Source organism: Bombina bombina, chromosome 6 (assembly GCF_027579735.1).
Source record: "Bombina bombina isolate aBomBom1 chromosome 6, aBomBom1.pri, whole genome shotgun sequence".
NCBI classification, from domain to species: Eukaryota; Metazoa; Chordata; class Amphibia; order Anura; family Bombinatoridae; genus Bombina; species Bombina bombina.
The window spans coordinates 285,343,477-285,363,476 of record NC_069504.1 but is presented as its reverse complement, the minus strand read 5'-3'; the positions used below and the strand labels follow the sequence as shown (position 1 = coordinate 285,363,476).

General features: G+C 36.4%; 1 protein-coding gene across 1 annotated transcript in view; it reads right to left on the bottom strand.

Moving 5' to 3' along the window:
• TMCC3 (transmembrane and coiled-coil domain family 3) overlaps positions 1-20,000 on the bottom strand; it is a 259,710-nt gene that overhangs the window by 67,325 nt on the left and 172,385 nt on the right. Inside the window, exon 2 of the mRNA XM_053716895.1 lies at positions 7,634-8,550. Within this exon, the coding sequence (XP_053572870.1) occupies positions 7,634-8,550 (917 nt within the window). The remainder of the gene's footprint in view (positions 1-7,633; positions 8,551-20,000) is intronic.

Below are 20,000 nucleotides of genomic sequence, written 5' to 3'. Positions count from 1 at the left end.
CTCAGTGCATTTTTATAGCTTTTCACAGCAAGACATTGTTAGTTGACGTGTACCATATAGATAACATTGTGCTCATTTCCGTGGAGTTAGTTATCATCACTAATTAGCTAAAATGTAAGTCTGTAATTAGCACTGGAATAAGAGGGCAGTCTGCAGAGGCTTAGATACAAGGTAATCACAGAGGTAAAAAAGTTTATTAAAATAACTGTTGGTTGTGCAAAACTGGGAAATGGGCAATAAAGGGATTATCTATCTTTTTAAAATATACATTTTTGGAGGACACGGTCCCTTTAACTAAGTTATGCTTAATGTTTGTAACTGTGTAACAATGAAAATAGGACATTTTGCAAATTCCAATAGCCTAAAGGGACAGTAAACTTAAAAAATAATGTTATATAATTCTGCACATAGTACAGAATTATATAACATTACCTTAGCGACAGTTTTCAAAACCAACTTACCTGTTCTGCTCGCCATGATCTTCTGATAAGGTCTTCTTTTTCAAAAGCGCTTTGCGGGTGCGCTGTCTAATCACAACGCGATTGCACTATTAAGCTGAATATAGCGCACTCCCGCTACCAAACCAGAGCGAGAGCGTGCTACATTCAGTTACATAGCACAATCAGACGCTATGTTAATTAGACAGCGTGCCTGTAAAGCGTTTTTAAAAACGAAGATCTAAGCAGAACAGGTAAGTTCAACTTTGACAGCTAAAATCCTTTGATTTTAAAAGCTGGCGCTAAGATAATGCTATATAATTCTGCACTATGTGCAGAATTATGACATTTTTAAATTTACTGTCACTTTAAAACATGAGCGAGAGAGCGCAAGAGAGAGACACAAATGTTAATGTTAAATTGTATTTTACAGAATTTAGTTAGAAAAACCTGTAAATTAAATTTAATTCAATATGCCTTAAAACTTTTGGTGACCATATAGTTTCTTAAAAAAAATAATCTGACATTGTAGTGCTTTTCAAATTAGATTAAAACATAATTTATGCTTACCTGATAAATTTATTTCTCTTGTAGTGTATCCAGTCCACGGATCATCCATTACTTATGGGATATATTCTCCTTCCCAACAGGAAGTTGCAAGAGTCCACCCACAGCAAAGCTGCTATATAGCTCCTCCCCTAACTGCCATTACCAGTCATTCGACCGAAAACATGCAGAGAAAGGAAAACCATAGGGTGCAGTGGTGACTGTAGTTTAATGGAAAAATTACCTGCCTTAAAGTGACAGGGCGGGTCGTGGACTGGATACACTACAAGAGAAATAAATTTATCAGGTAAGCATAAATTATGTTTTCTCTTGTTAAGTGTATCCAGTCCACGGATCATCCATTACTTATGGGATACAAATACCAAAGCTAAAGTACACGGATGATGGGAGGGACAAGGCAGGTACTTAAACGGAAGTTACCACTGCCTGTAAAAAACCCTTTCTCCCAAAAATAGCCTCCGAAGAAGCAAGGTATCAAATTTGTTAAATTTCAACAGAAGCCACATTTAAAAAAGGCCCAAGTGAAAACCACAGCTCTAGTAGAATGAGCTGTAATCCCTTCAGAAGGCTGCTGTCCAGCAGTCTCATAAGCTAAATGAATTATGCTTTTTAACCAAAAAGACAGAGAGGTTGCTGAAGTCCTTTGACCTCTCCTCTGTCCAGAATAGACAACAAACAAGGTGAATGTTTGATGAAAATCTGTAGTAGCTTGTAAGTAAAACTTTAAAACACGAACCACGTCCAAATTGTGTAATAGACGTTCCTTCTTTGAAGAAGGATTAGGATACAAGAATGGAACAACAATCTCTTGAGTGATATTCTTGTTAGATACCACCTTAGGTAAAAACCCAGGTTGGTACACAGGACTACCTTATCCGTACGGAGAACCAGATAAGGAGAATCACATTGCAACGCAGATAACTCGGAGACTCTATGAGCCGAGGAAATAGCTACCAAAAAGGAACTTTCCAAGATAGAAGTTTGATATCTATGGAATGAAAAGGTTCAAATGGAACTCCTTGAAGAACCTTAAGAACCAGCTTTAAGCTCCATGGCGGAGCAACATTTTTAACCACAGGCTTGGTTCTAACCAAAGCCTGACCAAATGCCTGAACGTCTAGAATACCTGCCAGACGCTTGTGCAAAAGAATAGACAGAGTAGAAATCTGTCCTTTTAAAGAACTAGCTGACAACCCTTTTCTCAAAATCATCTTGGAGAAAAGATAATATCCTGGGAATCCAGACTTTACTCCATGAGTAACCCTTGGATTCATAACAATAAGATATTTACACCATATCTTATGTTAAATTTTCCTAGAGACAGGCTTTTATGCCTGTATTAAGGTATCAATTACTGACTCGGAGAAGCCATGCTTTGATAACATCAAGCGTTCTGTCTCCAGGCAGTCCATCTCAGATTAGTTATATTTAGATGGTTGAAAAGACCCTGAGGTAGAGGGTCCTGTCTCAGAAGCAGAGACCGTGGTGGAAAGGATGACATGTCCACCAGATCTGCATACCAGGTCCTGCGTGGCCACGCAGGCGCTGTCAAAAGCACCAAAGCACTCTCCTGCTTGATCTTGTGCAAACCCCTCCGGAGGGAATTCCCACTCCCCCGGATGAAAAGTCTGACGACTTAGAAAATCTGCCTCCCAGTTCTCAACACCTGGGATAGGGATAGCTTTTAGACAAGAGTGAATCTCTGTCCAGTGAATTATTTTAAGACTTCTAACATTGCTAGGGAACTTCTGTTCCCCCTTGATGGTTGATGTAAGCCACAGTCGTGATATTGTCCGACTGAAATATGATGTACCTCAGAGTTGCTAACTGAGGCCAAGTCTGAAGAGCATGGAATATCGCTCCCAGTTCCAGAATATTCATTAGAAGGAGGGTCTCCTCCTGAGTCCACTATCCCTGAGCCTTCAGGGAGTTCCAGACTGTATCCCAACCTAAAAGGCTGGCATCTGTTGTAACAATTGTCCCATCTGACCTGCGGAAGGTCATACCCTTGGACAGATGGACCCGAGATAGTCACCAGAGAAGAGAATCTCTGGTTTCTTGGTCCGGATTTAACAGGAGAACAAATCTGTGTAATCCCCGTTCCTCTGGCTGAGCATGCATAGTTGCAGTGGTCTGAAATGTAGGCGTGCAAACGGTACTATGTCCCTTGCCGCTACCATTAAGCCGATTACATTCATGTACTGAGCCACCAAAGGGCGCGGATGGAATGAAGAACACGGCAGAAATTTAGAAACTTTGACAACCTGGACTCCGTCAGGTAAATTTTAATTTCTACAAAATCTATCAGAATCCCTAGGAGGGAAACCCTTGATATTGGGGATAGAGAACTCTTTCCTTGTTCACTTTCCACCCATGCGATCTCAGAAATGCCAGTACTACGTCCGTATGAGACTTGGCAACTTGGCAAAATCCTGTATCAGGATGTCGTCTAAATAAGGGGCCACTTCTATGCCCCGCGGCCTAAGGACCGCCAAAGTGACCCCAGAACCTCCATAAAGATTCTAGGGGCTGTAGTTAACCCAAAGGAAAGAGCTACAAACTGGTAATGCCTGTCTAGAAAGGCAAACCTGAAAAACCGATGGTGATCTTTATGCATCGTAATGTGAGGATAAGCATCCTTCAAATCCATTGTAGTCCTCTATTGACTCTCCTGGATCATAGTTAAGATGGTACGAATAGTTTCCATCTTAAATGATAGAATTCTAAAGAATTTGTTTAAGATCTTTTAGATCCAAAATAGGTCTGAAGGTTTCCTTTCCTTGGGAACTACAAACCGATTTGAGGAAAACTGTGTCCCTGTTCCTCTATTGGAACTGAATGGGTCACGTACACAATGCAAGAATGTCTCTTTCTTTATCTGGTTTGCAGATAAATGTGAAAGGCAAAAACTCCCCTTTTTTGGGGGGGAAAGCTTTGAAATCCAGAAGATATCTCTGGGGTATAATTTCCAATGCCCAGGGATCCTGGGCATCTCTTGCCCATGCCTGGGCAAAGAATGAAGGATAGGGGTCCGTTCCTCATGCTGTTTTAGAGGCAGCAGCAGGCTCCTTGACCTGCTTATCTTTGTTCCAGGTCCGGTTGTCTCCAGACCGCCTTGGACTGAGCAAAAGTTCCCTCTTATTTTGCCTTAGAGGAAGTTGATGCCACACCTGCCTTGAATTTTCGAAAGGCACGAAAATTAGGCCTTTTTTGTCCCTTGATTTGGACCTGTCCTGAGGAAGGGCATGATCTTTTCCTCCAGTGATATAAGTAATAATCTCCTTCAAACTAGGCCTGAATAGGGTCTGCCCCTTGAAGGGAAGTTAAGTAGCTTATTTATTAAAGTCACGACAGCTGACCATGATATAAGCCATAGCGCTCTGCGCGCCAGTATAGTAAAAAACAGAATTCTTAGCCGTTAGTCTAGTCAAAGGAACAAAGGCATCAGAAAACAAAGGAATTGGCTAGCTTAAGTGCTCTAAGCTTGTCAAATATATTCATCCAATGGAGCCTGTAAAGCCTCATCAAGAGACTCAAACCAGAACGCCGCAGCAGCAGTGACAGGAGCAATGCGTGCAAGGGGCTGCAGGATAAAACCTTGTTGAATAAACATTTTTTATCCATTGGATCTAAAAAAGCACAACAGTCCTCGCCAGAGGTAGTGGTACGCTTAGCTAGAGTAGAAACTCTTCTCTCCACCTTAGGAACTGTCTGCCATAAGTCCCGTGTGGTGGCAACTATTAGAAAACATTCTTCTAAAAAATAGGAGGGGAAGAGAACGGCACACCTGGTCTATCCCATTCCTTATGAAAAATTTTAGTAAACCTCTTTAGGTATTGGAAAAACATAAGTACACACCGGCACTGCATATTATTTATCCAGTCTACACAATTTCTCTGGCACTGCGATTGTACACATTCATTCAGAGCAGCTAAAGCCTCCCTGAGCAACAAGTGGAGGTTCTCAAGCATAAATTTTAAATGTAGAAATATCAGAATCAGGTTAAATCATCTTCCCTGAGTCACAAATATCACCCACAGACTAAGCATATTGTGAGGTAGTATCAGACATGGTTCTTAAAGCGTCTGTATGCTCTGTATCTACCCCCAGAGCTGTTTTGCTTTCCTTTAATTTCAGGTAGTCTGACTAATACTGCTGCCAGTGTATTATACACAACCTTTGCCATGTCTTGTAAAATAAACGCTATGGGCGCCATTGATATACTTGGCGCCATTTGAGCGTGAGTCCCTGGAGCGGGAGTCAAAGGGTCTGACACGTGGGGAGAGTTAGTCGGCATAACTTCCCCCTCGACAGAATCCTCTGGTAAAATAAACGCTATGGGTGCCCTTGATGTACTTGGCGCCATTTGAGCGTGAGTCCCTAAAGCGGGAGTCAAAGGGTCTGACACGTGGGGAGAGTTAGTCGGCATAACTTCCCCCTCGACAGAATCCTCTGGTGATAATGTTTTTAAATACAAAAAATGATCTTTATTGTTTAACATGAAATCAGTACATCTGGTACACATTCTAAAATGGGGTTCCACCATGGCTTTAAACATAATAAACACAGAGCCTCCTCTATGTTAGACATGTTAGAACTAATAAAGAGACTAGTAAGCTTGGAAAACACTTTAAATCAAGTTAACAAGCAAATATAACAAACGTTACTGTGCCTTTAAGAGAAACAAATTTTGTCAAAATTTGAAAAACAGTGAAAAAAGGCAGTAAATCAAACGAAATTTTTACAGTACATGTAATAAGTTAACAGAGCATTGCACCCACTTGCAAATGGATGATTAACCCTTTAATGCAAAAAACAGATTTAAAAAAAAAAAAAAACGACATTTTTTTAAACAGACACAACAAAACTGCCACAGCTGAGCTGTGGATTACCTTCCCTATAACTGTTTCTATGCAAAATTTAAGCCAGCCATGTGGAAAAATTAGGCCCCAATAAGTTTTATCACCAAACATATGTTAAAAAACGATTAAACATGCCAGCAAACGTTTTAAAACACATTCTTATAAGAGTATGTATGTCTATTAATAAGCCTGATCCAGTCGCTATCACTGCATTTAAGGCTTTACTTACATTACTTCGGTATCAGCAGTATTTTCTTAGTCAATTCCATTCCTTAGAAAAATATATTACTGCACATACCTTAGCATATATCTCTATCAATCAGCCTGGTACCAGTCGCTTTCACTGCATTTAAAGGCTGTACTTACATTACTTCGGTATCAGCAGTATTTTCTTAGTCAATTCCATTCCTTAGAAAAATATTTTACTGCACATACCTTATTTGCAGGAAAACCTGCACGCCATTCCCCCTCTGAAGTACCTTACTCCTCAGAATGTGTGAGAACAGCAACTGGATCTTAGTTACGTCTGCTAAGATCATAGAAAAAACGCAGGCAGATTCTTCTTCCAAATACTGCCTGAGATAAACAGCACACTCCGGTGCCATTTAAAAATAACAAACTTTTGATTGAAGAAATAAACTAAGTATAAAAAACCACAGACTCTCACGACCTCCTATCTATGTTGAGACTTGCAAGAGAATGACTGGTAATGGCAGTTAGGGGAGGAGCTATATAGCAGCTTTGCTGTGGGTGGACTCTTGCAACTTCCTGTTGGGAAGGAGAATATATCCCATAAGTAATGGATGATCCGTGGACTGGATACACTTAACAAGAGAAAAATATTTTGCATCATAGTTTAAAAAAAAAAATTTATTTAAGCATTATTCCTGCTTCTCTTAAGGCAATAAACTGAATTCTTGCAAGTGGAAATATACTACAAATAGATTCCTACTTAAATTTGAAATGTACTGCATTCTAATTTTGACCTTCATGTCCCTGTAAATTTGTTTACAGAAATTGCTGATTTGTATTGTTCCATTTGGAAGATTGTTTTTCCCTGAAGCACTATAATTGATCCCTATATTATCATATGACCAACAAAAATATTTTGTTCCTATAAGATAAAGCATGTCATTTTATACAGCTTTCCAATTTACTAAAATGATCTAAATTGTTTTGTTATCCTAGCTAAGCTTAGGAGCAGCAACGCACTAATCAGAGCTAGCTGCTGATTGGTGGCTAAACATATATACCTCTTGTGGTTGGCTCACCGGTTACGTATTAAGCTATATCACAGTAGTGCGCTGTTGCTCCTTCAACAAAGGATTATTTATTATCATTATCAGTTATTTGTAGAGCGCTAACAGATTCCATAAATTGTAATGTACCAAATTTGATAATAGAAGTAAATTGAAAAGTTGTTTAAAATCATATGCACTATCAGAATCCTGAAAGAGACATTTTGGGGTTCATGTACCTTTAAAGGGATATAATACTTAAATGTTTTCTGTGTTATAACTAAAAGAGAATGTTTCTAATTATATTAAATGGATGTACTGTACGAATACATATTAAGCCAACTTTTTATGAAGTAGTTGTCTCTATAAGCCAGTGAGCAATAGAAATACAGGACACTGCTTTTTCATATATATTACAGAAAATGTTTGAGTAATATTATACAATTATTGTGTATGACATTTTCATGTATTATATTTAGTATTGCTGCAAAAAAACATTTTCATTATCAAATATATAAATAATAGCTACCTGTATCTTTCTTCTTGCAATGTTTGTGAAATAAAGCCATAATCTCTTTTGAACTGCACTTTCAATGTCTCTATATCTTCAGACAGCTGAGTCTGAGCTTCTCTTATTTCTCTCAGTTCTTCTAGAAATACAGCGAGATTCCGATGGGTATCACTGGTATTTGTCCTTCCATTGTCAAATGTCTGGTTTCCATTACTGTCTGCAGAAGCAGATGTTCCACTGGAACACTCATCGTCGCTGGCATACTTTGACTTTGCCACTATAGTGGCACTACCACTCAAGTTCCTAGAATTGCTCTCTGGGTGAAAGTCATCAAGAGACGTCTTTAGATGAGCAATGTTATCGGCGCTTCCAAATTTATTACGAATCAGATTTGCAAACTCCCTTGACTTATTAAATACAAACATCGGAGGTGTCAAAGATACACCTGGCATACCCACTTTACTGCTTTCTGCTGGTCCAGCAGGACGAGAACTGCTATGTACGTCTTTTAACGAATGTTGTAAATCTTTAAGGTTATCTTTGGAAACATCTTTTGAGCTTTTACTTGTAGGTCCATTTTGCTCAATGTCCTTTAACTTTTTACGGTACTGTTCAAGTTTTTTCTGCAACTGAGATATAGAATGAGCAGATTTTTGGTTCTTCTTTTCAAATACTTGTTTGATGCGCCCAGCCTGCTGCTTGTCAGCGGTGTTAACAAGTTTTAAGTATTCTGCCACATTGTCGTCACGAGCGGATTGTTCAATTTTTATTTGCTCAGTTACTTTAAGAATTTTTTGCTTCAAACTGTCAGCATTAAGTTTTACTTTGTGAAAGTCTAGAATCCCATCTGGTAAATCAAAGTTTAGGTTGGTATCAGATCCTCCTCGACGAATGTTTAAAGGCAAACTGAGGGTGTTCATATCAGACCTGTCCACCTAAAAGAAAAGAAAAAAAATAACACATTAGTGCATCTTAATTTCTGAATATAAATAAGTGACCCAAACTGATAAAGATATGGGCTCTTTCTGCATGACAATTAGAGCAAAGATAAATCAAACATCACATTTGTTATTTTATTAATATGTTAGTATATTATGTTTAGTTTTCATATTATGGTAAATAATGCCACAATATTTGTACTCATAACAAGATTTAAAGACCGACTGTTTAAAATTCAAACAGAAATGTTAAAATGAACATGACTTGGGGGCCCATTTATCAAACTCTGTATAGAGCTTGAGGGCCTGTGTTTCTGGCGAGCCTTCAGACTCGCCAGAAACACAAGTTATGCTCTGAGGACACAGACAGAGATTGTTGCAATTCAATCCGATCGAATATGATCGGGTTGATTGACACGCCCCCCCCCCCCCCCCCCGCTCTCCACATTCAGCAAGGTCTGTCGGACATGATCCGCAATGTCGGATCATGTCCGACAGGCCTTTCATAAATAGGGGCCTTGGTGTTAAATTTCTGTCAGTCTCAAACTTAACATGTGCGCTGAGCCAATCAGAGCAGCATATATGCATAGCAGTGCCAGCCATGTCCAACTCAGGATCAATAATGTGTTATCCTTCCAGAGGTGCCACCAGCTTTTAAAAAAAGTTACATTTTCATTGTTATATTTACTTGTTCTTAAACTGTAGAATAGCTAATATTAAAGGGACAGTACACTGTAAAATAGTTTTTCCATTAATGTATTTTAAATAACTTGTTATACCAACTACTGAGTATAAAATATTTGAGAAATTGTATTTTCATGCTTATATGTGTATATAAAGTAGCTGATTTTGTGCTTTGAAACTACAGGCTATTACAATGGGTTGAACTTAAAGGGACATTATACACTCATTTTTTCTTTGCATATATGTTTTGTAGATGATCTATTTATATAGCCCATAAAGATGAATTTTTAAAAAAATGTATAGTTTAACTTATTTTTAAATAACATTGCTCTGATTTTCAGACTCCTAACCAAGCCCCAAAGTTTTATGTGAATACTGTCAGCTACCTTCTCCAGCTTGCTCCTGTTTGTGTAAAGGGTCTTTTCACATGCAAAAGAAGGGGGAGGGGGGAGTGACTTATTTCCCACTTGCAGTGGGCTTTCCAGCTAACTTTTCAAAATAGCTAAACTGAGAGCTTCTAAGTAAGTCTTTAAACCGTTTTATACTGGATTTTTATATCAGTAACTGGGCATCTTGTTCTTTATAGTAGTGTCTATTACATGCAGTTATATGAAAATGAGTGTATACTGTCCCTTTAAAGGTGATATCAGATCTCATTATGTTATCACTTTTATGTACACAGATGTGCTTCCTTATCTTTTATTTGGCTTGAACACCAAAGCTCAATACATAGAGAGAACAATGGACAATTATCATTTTATTATTTAACTATCCTGCACCCCACTGAGAGTGTAACTTCTTCTGCTGGCTGTGTTTACTTAGGCTTGTCAATAGCATATACGCCAGTATCAAAACTTTCAGTATAGGTGGCTATACCACAGGCTAAATCAGCTATTTCAAATGTTGAAATAGGAGTAAAGGAGTTACTTGTAACCAATGGAATAATTTTAAGGGGAGAACATTTTTGGGTGAACTGTCCCTTTAAAGAAATATGAAGCTTTGTGAGCTTTTAATATTATAGTAGAGTAGTTTAAATAATGAACAGTGCAAAGTTTTTTGCCCCCTTTTCGCGTAATCTATTTCTCAATAATGCAGGGTTTCCAAGTCTGAGATTTGAAGTGCACCTTGCAGACTTCACAAGCCTAACCCTGCTACATATCTATCCCCAATTGGCCAGAATAGAGATGATGAGATAAGGAACTGCAAACAAAATAGACTCCAATTGCAAGTCTGAATAAGTTCCTCCAAATAAGGCAAGTTGTAGATGGTGTTTGGTCATTGAAATCAGTCACACTTTCCCAGGATGTCAATTTATTTTGGTATTACTGAAAAAAGTATAATCATCAGGTGTTTTATGCCTCTAACTTTAATTTACAAGTTATTGAGCAATTGCTAATAATTATTGATTATTTTTTATAACTGTTTGTACTCTAAACAGCTCCCTGACGTACTCCCTCCCCTGTATAAATGTTATTTGCTGAATCTGCTCTTGATGTGATTTGCTTTTAACCCTTTAAGGACACAGCTTCAGCTTTCTCAATTGTTTTATGACAGAAAAATTCTGTCATATGTCCTTAAGAGGTTAATATATCCAGTGTGTAAAAAAGGTAAATATGTTCAAATATAATAATAAAGGGGTTAATGGCTAGGAAGGTTGTTTTATCTGTGCTCTAACAAGTACTTATTAACACATCTGTTGTACATGCCAACAACAAATGCCAGTGTTTATCTGAACTATGCCCTCCACTTGTACAGTATCATGGGGTGTTGCTCCTGTAAACTCATAGTAACTCTTGTGTGCATTGCTGCTAGATATTCTGGTACATAACACATTTACTTTGTTCTCTTTGTTTGCTGAGGAGCATACTAAGGTAGGCTCAGGAGCCTGCATGCATTTTGTTTGATAAATATTGTCAGAAGCAGCAGCTTTATTTGTGATATACCAACAAATTCAGCAGTGTTCTACAGGGGATGCAATGAATAAAACAAGACAGGAGCCAGAGGACAGGAGGATTATATGGATTTACTCCCTAGAGAACATACAATCTAAGTATATGCAGCAGCGTTAGCAACAATGTTTATAATAGTGCTATACATTGTTGCAAATGCTGCTGCCATATGGTGTTCAACACACATACACAATCATGAGCCTTATTAGGTGTGCTCTTCAACCATGAATACCAAGAGAAAGAAGTACATCATATAACATAAGTACATTTTAGTAGCTTGCACTATCTGAATCATTAAAGTTATATGTTGGCTTTCCTGTAACCTTAAAATGAAAAATCAGAGAACATTCTTCTCCTGGAGGACAGAGCCCAGGTAATAGGCTGTAATCTACGTTAGATACATGTAAGCTATTAATTTGGTTCCCACAAGTACCCTTACCTGGTAAAAACGTGCAGTAGTAACCCTTTATTGTTTTACAGGCAACCACAATTGTCCTCCCCCTACATCTGTCAGTACACATTTGCTGCTTGAAGAGGTAAATTGCTAATATACAATACAAATATTAAAAGGTGGAGGGAGCAGATAAAATCCATTTGAGTTAAACTATTATTTTGTCTAGATGTTAATATTATTTAACAATGCATTTATAAACAGCCTGGGCTAGGCGTTTCAGGACTAAATGATACTTTTATATAAACTGTATATTTCTGAATATGTCCTGTTTAAAAAGTGGGACCAGAAGGCTGATGCAAAGTCTCATCAATCCAGGGCCAGAGTCAGGATGTACCATGGCAGGAGCTCAGGTGTGATGTGTGCACCAAGACCCATGGGAGCGCTTCACTATAGTACCATAAATATCTTAACCATGAGATGCAGAGAGTACCTAGCACTTTTTACTTAAAGGACCACTCAATGCGGTAGAATTACATTATTAACAAGTGCATAATAAAAAGACAATACAATAACACTTAATCTGAATTTGAAAAAAGCAGATTTTTTCTCTGGCAAGTTTATTTTTTCTCCCATTGTCCGGCCCCCTGTATCATGTGACAGACATCAGCCAATCACAGACTAGTATACATATACCCTGTGAGCTTGTACACATGCTCAGTAGGATCTTGTTCCCTAGAAAGTGTGAATATAAAAATATTGTGCAAAATTTGATAATGGAAGTAAATTGGGAAGTTTCTTAAAACTGCATGCTCTATCTAAATCATAAGTTTAGTTTTACTTGAGTGTCCCTTTAAATAATCAGCCAGAAATTACGCCTTATAATGCATCACATTGCCTATATACCCACTAATACATCATTGAAAATGCAATGTTCAAGACAGCAAACCTGTAGAAATGGCACATCTGCTAAAAATAAACAACCCACCATTAAAGTCTACAAATAACATCAGCAGAAAAAGACAGGAAGGGAACAGGGAGAGCCCTTTGCTTATCTGCTACTAAATATATTTTATCTTCTCTTTCCAAGAGAAAACAATGACCTCATTGTCATAACAATGGCCAATAATACAAAGCAGTTCACTAGAGTGTCATATAAAGCAGATTACCAAATGTCATTTTAGATTTCCCACTACCTTTAGCCTACAGATTTACATTGCAGTTTAAACCACTGTTCTCGGATACAACAGTTTAATGTGAAATGATAAGAGATATACAAAGGAAGTGTGTGTTTTTTTTATCTTCACATTATCTTATTTTGCTACTTACTGCTGCGTTTGGTAGCAGAGAATATGCTTATTATGTGACAACTGTAAACCATTTCATATTAAACTCAAAAGTAAATGCTTAATTGTGTGTAGGAAGAATAACTCTATAAAGTATAATATTATATATTATGCCCAGTCTCTCTATAATTCACCTCTGAATTGCCCCCCCCCCCCAATAATGCTGGAGAGCATAATGCTGAGGGATCCAGGACTATAACCATGCAACATTCTAAAAAATGAGAACTTGATCAGCACAGGCACAAATAAAACAACTTTTGTAAATGCTTAAAGGTATATGAAACATAAAAAATAATAATTTGTGATCCAATTTACTTCTATTATCAGATTTGCTTCGTTCCTATGATATTCTTTGTTGAAAAGATACCAAGGTAGGCATCTGGAGCACTACATGGCAGGGAATAGTGCTGCCATCTAGTGCTCATGCAAAACTGCTGACATATAGTGCTCCAGAAAGAATATGTCCCTGTATATACACACACATATATATATATATATATATATATATATATATATATATATATATATATATATATACACACACACACACATAATACATGTATATATATATATATATATATATATATATATATACACATACACACATACACATATACACACACACACACACACAGATGGCCCTCGGTTTACGCCGGTTCAATTTGGGCCGTTTTAGAATAACAACCTTTTTTGTCAGTCGTGTGACTGCTATTGAAAAGCATTGAAAAGCAGTGCACTAATTAAAATAGCCAGTAGGTGGAGCTGTCCGCTTGCGTTGCAGCAAAGTTATGCAAGCTTAGCCGGTCTGAAATTAATCTGTGTACACAGAACAGACATTAGCTATCGAGCAGCTTTCAAAGCAGCAAGCTCTATCAGCCACTTCCCTATTATCTTCCTGTCCAGATGCTTGAGGTGAGGGTGCCTAACTGCTTAATCAGTCTAGATTGAAATGCATAGAATAGGTGCAGACCCAATATTATCTAACATGCTAACAATGCAGAGAACTGATTGCAGAAAAATGCAAGTAAAAAAATGTTTTTGTTCATTAAACTTAGTTTGATGATACAGTCTGTTGTGTGATTATTTAATTAGGTTTATAATTCTGTTTAGCATTTAAAGTCTTCATTTCAAAGCTTTAAAAATAATGTATTAGGTGTTACTTATGTCAATTTTGAGAGGGGTCTGGAATCTAACTCCCTCACTTCCCATTGACTTACATTATAAACTGGGTTTCAATTTACAACTGTTTCGATTTACAACCATTCCTTCTGGAACCTAACCCCGGCGTAAACTGAGGGATATATATACACACACACACATACATATATGTGTATACACACACATATACATATATATATATATATATATATATATATATATATATATATATATATATATATATATATATATATATATATATATATATATATATATATATATATATATATGATCCACAGAGAGAACCAAAATAAGCGCTTCAAAGCCAAGATTGATGAATAAAAAACTGTGTGTTTTATTAGGACATTTAAAAACAAAGAATGTCCACAAAGGACAAAAAGTAATCCAGGTTAGTGTAGCAGGCACACAGAGCAGACATGTTTCGTGCTCAGGTAGCACTTGATCACTGCTTACCTGTGCACCTGCAAAGGCCTGCCTTTTAATTACACAAATTTAAAGTGATACATTACACATTTCATTTAGACAACCTGAATAAGTGAATATCAAGAGTAAATCTGCATAGTTAATCTATGTATTATATATATGGGAATATAGCAAACTTTGCAAAGAATTTATATTATGCTAGAATGCAAAGAAAACTGAATGGAAAATGTTTTTATATTAAATAGCAAATTTGTATATCTTAGTTTAAAGCTAGTCAAAGATGGAAAATTATATATAAAAAGAAACTGACATGAAGAGTAAATCTGTATAGTTAATCTATGTTTTATATATAGGAATATAGCAAATTTTGCAAATAATTGATATTATGTTGAAATACTTAGAAGACTAATGGAAAATGATTTTATATTGAAAAACAGATTTATGTATCTTAGTTTAATACTAGTCATTAAAGTAAAAAATTAAGTACAGTTATGGGCTGACTTTTGTAGGACTAGCAAATTTTGCACTATCCTATAATTATAGTTTATTATACAAATAAATCTAAATCTCTTCTTTTGTTAATCCCTAAAGGATAACTAGTTTGTAAAGTCAGTATCCAAAAAACTTCTCTTTTGTCTAGCATCATTTCCCTATTTCCTCCTCTACTCCAAATAGGAACAAAATCTATGCCCTGCACCATTAGGGCATTAACATCCGCATTATGCTTTTCTTTGAAATGTCTCGCTACTGGAGTATCTGAACTCTCATCTTCTATGCTACGTAGGTGTTCTAAAAACCTTTCCTTGAGCGGCCTGGTGGTCTTACCTGTATACTGCATGAAACAAATTTTACAGGTTAACAGATATATCACATGAGTAGTTGAACAGTTTATTGAATAGTTAATTTTGTGTTGTTTATGGGTTACTGACGATGTTATTACTTCTCCTTCTTTTACAAAATTACAGGTCCTACATATTGGCCTCCTACATTTGTGGAAGCCCCTTTTTCTTTGAAGCCAATTTTTGTTTGAAATAGGTTTAAGCTCAGAAGGAGATAAAAAGTTAGATAAAGTTTTACCTCTTTTTGATATAAAATTGCACCCTTCCTGCATGATTTCTTTAAGTATGGGATCAGAATATAATATAGGTATAGAACCTTGCACAATTTTACAAATTTTGTTGTATTCCAAACTATAGTTTGTAATGAATTTGAGTTTATTCTGATATTTGTCAGTATTTACATGTTGTTTCTTCCTATTCAAAAGATTTTTCCTTGGTATTTTATCCACTGTATTTTTAGCTTTTATTAATGTCTCATTTTTATAGCCTCTATCTTTAAGTCTCTCTAAGGCTATCTTTGCATGTTTTTGGTATTCATCCTCTGTCGTACAGTTTCTTTTAAGTCTAATTAGTTCTCCTTTAGGTATTGCATTAATAACATGTTTGGGGTGACATGAGTCATATTTTAAAGTGGTATTGCCTGCTGTTGGTTTCCTAAATAGTGTAGTGTTTATATTATTGGATTTATCATCGATAAAGATTGTCAAATCAAGGAAATTGACATTAGTTGTACTATAATGGCTTGTAAATTCAATGCCACATTCATTAGAGTTTAGGTATTGACAAAATTCCTCTATTTCAGAATCATTTCCATCATATATAAATAGCAGGTCATCTATGTATCGAAAAAATGATACGATACGTGATTTGTGAGGGTTTCTATCTCCAAAGACATGGGACAGCTCCCACCAACCCATGAAGAGGTTGGCATAGGAGGGGGCAAATTTAGCCCCCATAGCTGTCCCACGTCTCTGGAGATAGAAACTATTACCAAATTTAAAAAAATTATGTGTTAGCAAATACTCTATTGCATTAATCAGAAAGACCTTAGAAGGTGCTTCATAATTACTGTAATTGTCTAGAAAAAATTCTATTGCTTTTAAGCCCTTCTCATGTACTATTGAGGTGTACAAGGATGAGACATCTGATGTGATTAATCTGTAGGTTGGTTTCCATTGTATATTTTCTAGTTTTCTTAATAGTGCTGTTGTGTCTTGAATGTAGGATGGGAGATTACATACTATTAATTTGTTTCATGCAGTATACAGGTAAGACCACCAGGCCGCTCAAGGAAAGGTTTTTAGAACACCTACGTAGCATAGAAGATGAGAGTTCAGATACTCCAGTAGCGAGACATTTCAAAGAAAAGCATAATGCGGATGTTAATGCCCTAATGGTGCAGGGCATAGATTTTGTTCCTATTTGGAGTAGAGGAGGAAATAGGGAAATGATGCTAGACAAAAGAGAAGTTTTTTGGATACTGACTTTACAAACTAGTTATCCTTTAGGGATTAACAAAAGAAGAGATTTAGATTTATTTGTATAATAAACTATAATTATAGGATAGTGCAAAATTTGCTAGTCCTACAAAAGTCAGCCCATAACTGTACTTAATTTTTTACTTTAATGACTAGTATTAAACTAAGATACATAAATCTGTTTTTCAATATAAAATCATTTTCCATTAGTCTTCTAAGTATTTCAACATAATATCAATTATTTGCAAAATTTGCTATATTCCTATATATAAAACATAGATTAACTATACAGATTTACTCTTCATGTCAGTTTCTTTTTATATATAATTTTCCATCTTTGACTAGCTTTAAACTAAGATATACAAATTTGCTATTTAATATAAAAACATTTTCCATTCAGTTTTCTTTGCATTCTAGCATAATATAAATTCTTTGCAAAGTTTGCTATATTCCCATATATATAATACATAGATTAACTATGCAGATTTACTCTTGATATTCACTTATTCAGGTTGTCTAAATGAAATGTGTAATGTATCACTTTAAATTTGTGTAATTAAAAGGCAGGCCTTTGCAGGTGCACAGGTAAGCAGTGATCAAGTGCTACCTGAGCACGAAACATGTCTGCTCTGTGTGCCTGCTACACTAACCTGGATTACTTTTTGTCCTTTGTGGACATTCTTTGTTTTTAAATGTCCTAATAAAACACACAGTTTTTTATTCATCAATCTTGGCTTTGAAGCGCTTATTTTGGTTCTCTCTGTGGATCATGGATTTTGCTCTTTGGCGTGTGAAAAACAGACACGCTGAACCAACAGCTGCCATAGCCAGTAAGTAAGGGATTTAAATATCCCGCCCTCCCCTTTACAAACAGAGCCGTCTTTACTTCCAGAGAACAGAGGATTATCTGTGCGCTCCGTTGTGCAGGTTATTGTTGGACTTTCGTATTTTCTGTTTTACCTGCCTAGGAGCTGCCATTTAAGCTGTCAGTTTTTAAGGAAGACAGCAGCACGGGACCAAAGAATATCAGCATTTACCGGGTGAGACGGAAGGAATATTGCCGCAACCGAACAGCTGATTTGAAAACGCTGCTGTCCCGATATTAGTATGTATTATTAGTTGGCGTTCTTATGTTACAGCAGCACTGGACTGTGCATCTATAGAATTCAGCGGATATCGTAACAACACAAGAGTTACTGTTTCAAGTCAGCTGAACAGGGAACAATCCCCCGAACACGCTGCTGTTTCTACAATAATCTATACCCAGGTGGTTGTCCGGTTAAACTGCTTAATATCACGGAGTATAGCAGAGGATCCTGCATGAAAAGATTAAATCACCGCATCAAGCCAGCAGATCCGGGTAAGAGATTATTGTTAAATAAGACATTAAAGTGTTATGAACATATAAGACAAAAAGGACACCTTGTATTAATGGGGCAATAAATATACCATATATATGGAGAATTACTAAAGAAAGCATATATTTGCAGGCTATATACCCTATTATTGTCAAGTACCCTTGTAGGTTCACAAAACACCTTACAACTAAACACAAACGGCTCTAGGGGAGGGATATATATACATCTTTCTCATAAGGACTTTATAATCACATCGATATCAAGAGTTACATCAAAAGCAAATAAAAATGGAACAAAATAGTGAACAATCATATGTATTGGGAGACTTTGAAAAAGATCATGATGACATGTATGAATGCATAGTACATACTCTGGACAGTTTATTTTTCGATATTGATACCCTAAGAAAGAGGGACATTAAACTGGATCTTGATATAAAAGCTTTCAGGATTTATATACAAGAAAAACGTATACCCAGAGGACTGAGGATAAAGAAATTTCCCTCCTTTTTAGTTAATGACTTAGAGTTTATTAAAAAATGGAATAACATTCTAGACACATGCTCTTTTGCCCTAATTAATCTTCTGATTGAGTATAAAAACCAACAAAGAAAAGATATTTCAGTAGAATTAAAGGAGATTCAAGAAAATTTAAAAAGTCATCAAGATAATGTGGACTTCAAGAAATATGATATTCAGTTTGAAAAAAATATGAATAAATTCAAACAGGAACTTTGGCAGTTCAAGTCTAGAAAGATGGTACGTGATAAAAAGGATTATGAATCTAAGCAAGTGTACAGATGGAGCAGTGAGGAAAGCTCTAAACCTAGGTACTTTAAACGTCACTATCAAAACAAAAGATCAGAAAAGAAAGAAAAAACAGTAACGTTTTCTGATACAGAATACGAGTTTGACTCATCTGATGGGGATGTGACAGAAGAAAATGATGTTCCTAATGTCTTGCGAACCATGGATGCAACATCAGTGCCTGAACCTATGTCTCAATCTTCAAAAAACGGGCAGGACAGATCTCAACCCCCAGGAAGAATAAAAAAACACATAGAGGGGCAAGAGGAAAGGGCAGAAGAACAACGTGCATCCACTCAAGTACTAAACAAAACCAAGAAAGGAAATCTGCGCAAGACATACACAACCAGATCACAGAAAACGCACAAGAAATATGCATGAACTCAGATGTTATCAATCTATCTTCTAAAAATCTGACTAGTTTAGAGACCTCTGTTCTATCAAAAGGACTTAACTTTGTTCCCACAAATCATTTCAACATGTTTGACACCATTTTAGATATTAATAGATTTGTGCGCAAAATTACTTTGCGTAGGCATTTTTATTCTGCTCAGGATAAAGATATGTCGCCAACTACTGATATGAGTGAAGATACAGTTAGCACTGATTACACTGAAATAGATAAGATGCATTTCACAGATTGGTGCAATGTATATGACCTTCAAACACTTGAACAAGAAAATCACATAACTAAAATAGGGCTGCCAGACACAAAAGGGATTTCACTTAAACATATTAAGAACAAAAGTTCCTTTTATCCAACACAAATGAGACCTAAAGTCCTAGACATTTTTCAAAAGACCATTGAAAATAAACTCAGAGTTCTAGATGAAAACAATAGAGATACAACTAAATCTAAATACAGACCAAAATCAAACCTTACATATGCAGAGAAGGAAGCATTGAAGTCTTTAACTAAAGATGAGGAATTAATCATTAGACAGTCAGACAAGGGCGGCAATGTGGTCGTGCTAAATAGAAAAGACTATTTAGC